At 39.8% G+C, this 2186-nt stretch overlaps 1 protein-coding gene across 1 annotated transcript; it reads right to left on the reverse strand.

Moving 5' to 3' along the window:
* Window positions 1-761: 761 nt before the first annotated feature.
* LOC126672286 (uncharacterized) lies at window positions 762-1361 on the reverse strand. The gene has a single exon (XM_050366234.1). The coding sequence runs from the start codon at window positions 1359-1361 to the stop codon at window positions 762-764; it is 600 nt and encodes a 199-aa protein (XP_050222191.1).
* Window positions 1362-2186: the final 825 nt, after the last annotated feature.

Here is a 2186-nt window from a genome sequence, read left to right on the forward strand (position 1 = left end):
ATCATGCTCACACCAAACATTATAAAATCTAAACATAGATTTTCTCTTGAAGGTATTATTATCCAGACTAATCATTAAAGGTGAGTGATCAGATACACCAGGGCTTAAAACCTCACAGAAGCTGTTCTCCCAACTTTTCATAGCTATATCATTCATGAAGCACCAGTCAATCTTCCTCCAAACTCTATTATCCCCTTCCTGGTTATTATTCCAAGTAAATTCCAAGCCCTTATGACTAACTTCAGATAACATATTAATGTCTATCCAGCTCTGGAAATCCTCAGCTGCTTGAACATCAATGTCAATTCCTCCTTGTCTATTACAATTATTCAACACTGCATTAAAGTCTCCAGTGACAATCCAATTACCAGAGATCCCCAGTACATTGGAAGTTAGACGATGCCACATATCCTTTCTTTCTTCTGCTACATATGAGCCATACACAAAGGAAACACAAAACTGAATATTATTCAACTTCATACTGCAGTGAATAAACTGCTTATGATGCACTACCTTCTCCAATTTGACTAAGTCTGAGTTGTAGAGGACCCATATTCTACCCATATCTGAACAAGAGTAGTTATGAATTACTTCCCATCCAACCAGCTTCTTGCTTAAATTTTTCCAAATTTTCTCAAAACTAGAAAAACTAACTCTGGTTTCCATGACTCCAAACATACACACTTTTTGCTTCTTTATCAGAGTGACTAGCTCTGATTGTTTTAGAGGGTTGTTTAACCCTCTAATGTTCCAAGAACCTATCATTTATCTATTTCAAAAGGTTTGGGAAGGATTCTCCCTTTCCTGCCTTCACCTATAACTCCCAAACCATTCTTTTGGCTCCCAGTAATTCTATCCCCTATGATATCAACCTTGCCTAACACATCAAAAGGATTTGGAGATACCTTTGTTTTAGTTTTAGACTTCTTGCTGCTCATAGGAACAGTATTATCTTCCTTTATCTTTTCCACAATAGAATCTTCAACTTTTTGCTCAGTACTCACCTCTTCACAAACTTGGCTTTTGAGAAAAGCTTTGCAATTACTACTCAAATGCCCCAGTTTTTTGCAAACCTCACATCTCTGAGGCTTCCATTCATAATCAATTTTCTGAGAAAATTGAGCTCCTCTTTCATCCTGCAAAATCACCCTATTAGGGAACTCCCCATTAGCTTCCATCTCCACTAGAATCCTTGCAAAATCCAGCTTGGTTTTGCTTAGAGTGCACTGATCACAGTACAAAGGGGCTCCACAGGTACTTCCAATCTTGCTCAGCATTTCTTTTGTCCAGAATTCCCAGGGTAAGCCAGGAAGGTGAATCCAGATGGGAATGGATGTTAGCTCAGAAGGATCCATAGCCATTCTAGGTGTCACGACCCGATTTCCGCCTCGAAACCCGAGCCGAGACCGGCGCTAGGGAATGGGAATGGTTGTTCCGAAACCCGTAGCAAGCCTAAAACCTCTATAAATTTTTCGCCTCCTAAATATAAATATATATAAATCTAGATCGTACCTCGCGTACGACCCGTTTTCAGAAAACACCGTTAAAACATTTTTCCGTTTAACGTGGAAATCACATTCTGAAAATATTCATATAGGCGAAATCGCGTTTTCAGAAATGCTGGTTGAATAATCCTAGTTATTCTGACCCACGCGCATTTCTGAAAACCGGTGCAGTGGTACAGGGACTTGGCTCACGTGCCTTGCCTCGCAGGCAGCCCTGTCTCAAACCGCGCACCCGAACAATATGTTTAATAAAATATATCGAACACTTTTCTTTTCAAAGCGTTGTATCAAACATATTTAAAAACATGCACAGCAGGCATACAAACGTAAGGCCAGCTAAACTACACACAGTGTCTTTGCAGACCAAAGACACGAAGCTTGGCCACCCGTAGGGGACACCATAAAACACCATATGCCTATTAAGTAGCCACTTATTAGAGCTAAACAAAGTCAGGTTCCTATCAGAGTATATAGACAGAGGAACCATGACGTGGCTACAGACATATCAAACCTATATACACTATTGCAGCATCTAAGAGTTTAAAGTGTTATTTACATAACAACAGAATAAGCTTCCCTGATGGAAAAGGGTGGAAGCTCGACCAGACCCGGTAGCTAGGTACCTGAAAAATGATAAACAACAACGGGGTCAGAAATATAAATATTTCTGAGTGAGTAGAT

The sequence above is a fragment of the Mercurialis annua genome, linkage group LG3 (assembly GCF_937616625.2).
Source record: "Mercurialis annua linkage group LG3, ddMerAnnu1.2, whole genome shotgun sequence".
In the NCBI taxonomy this organism is placed as follows: domain Eukaryota; kingdom Viridiplantae; phylum Streptophyta; class Magnoliopsida; order Malpighiales; family Euphorbiaceae; genus Mercurialis; species Mercurialis annua.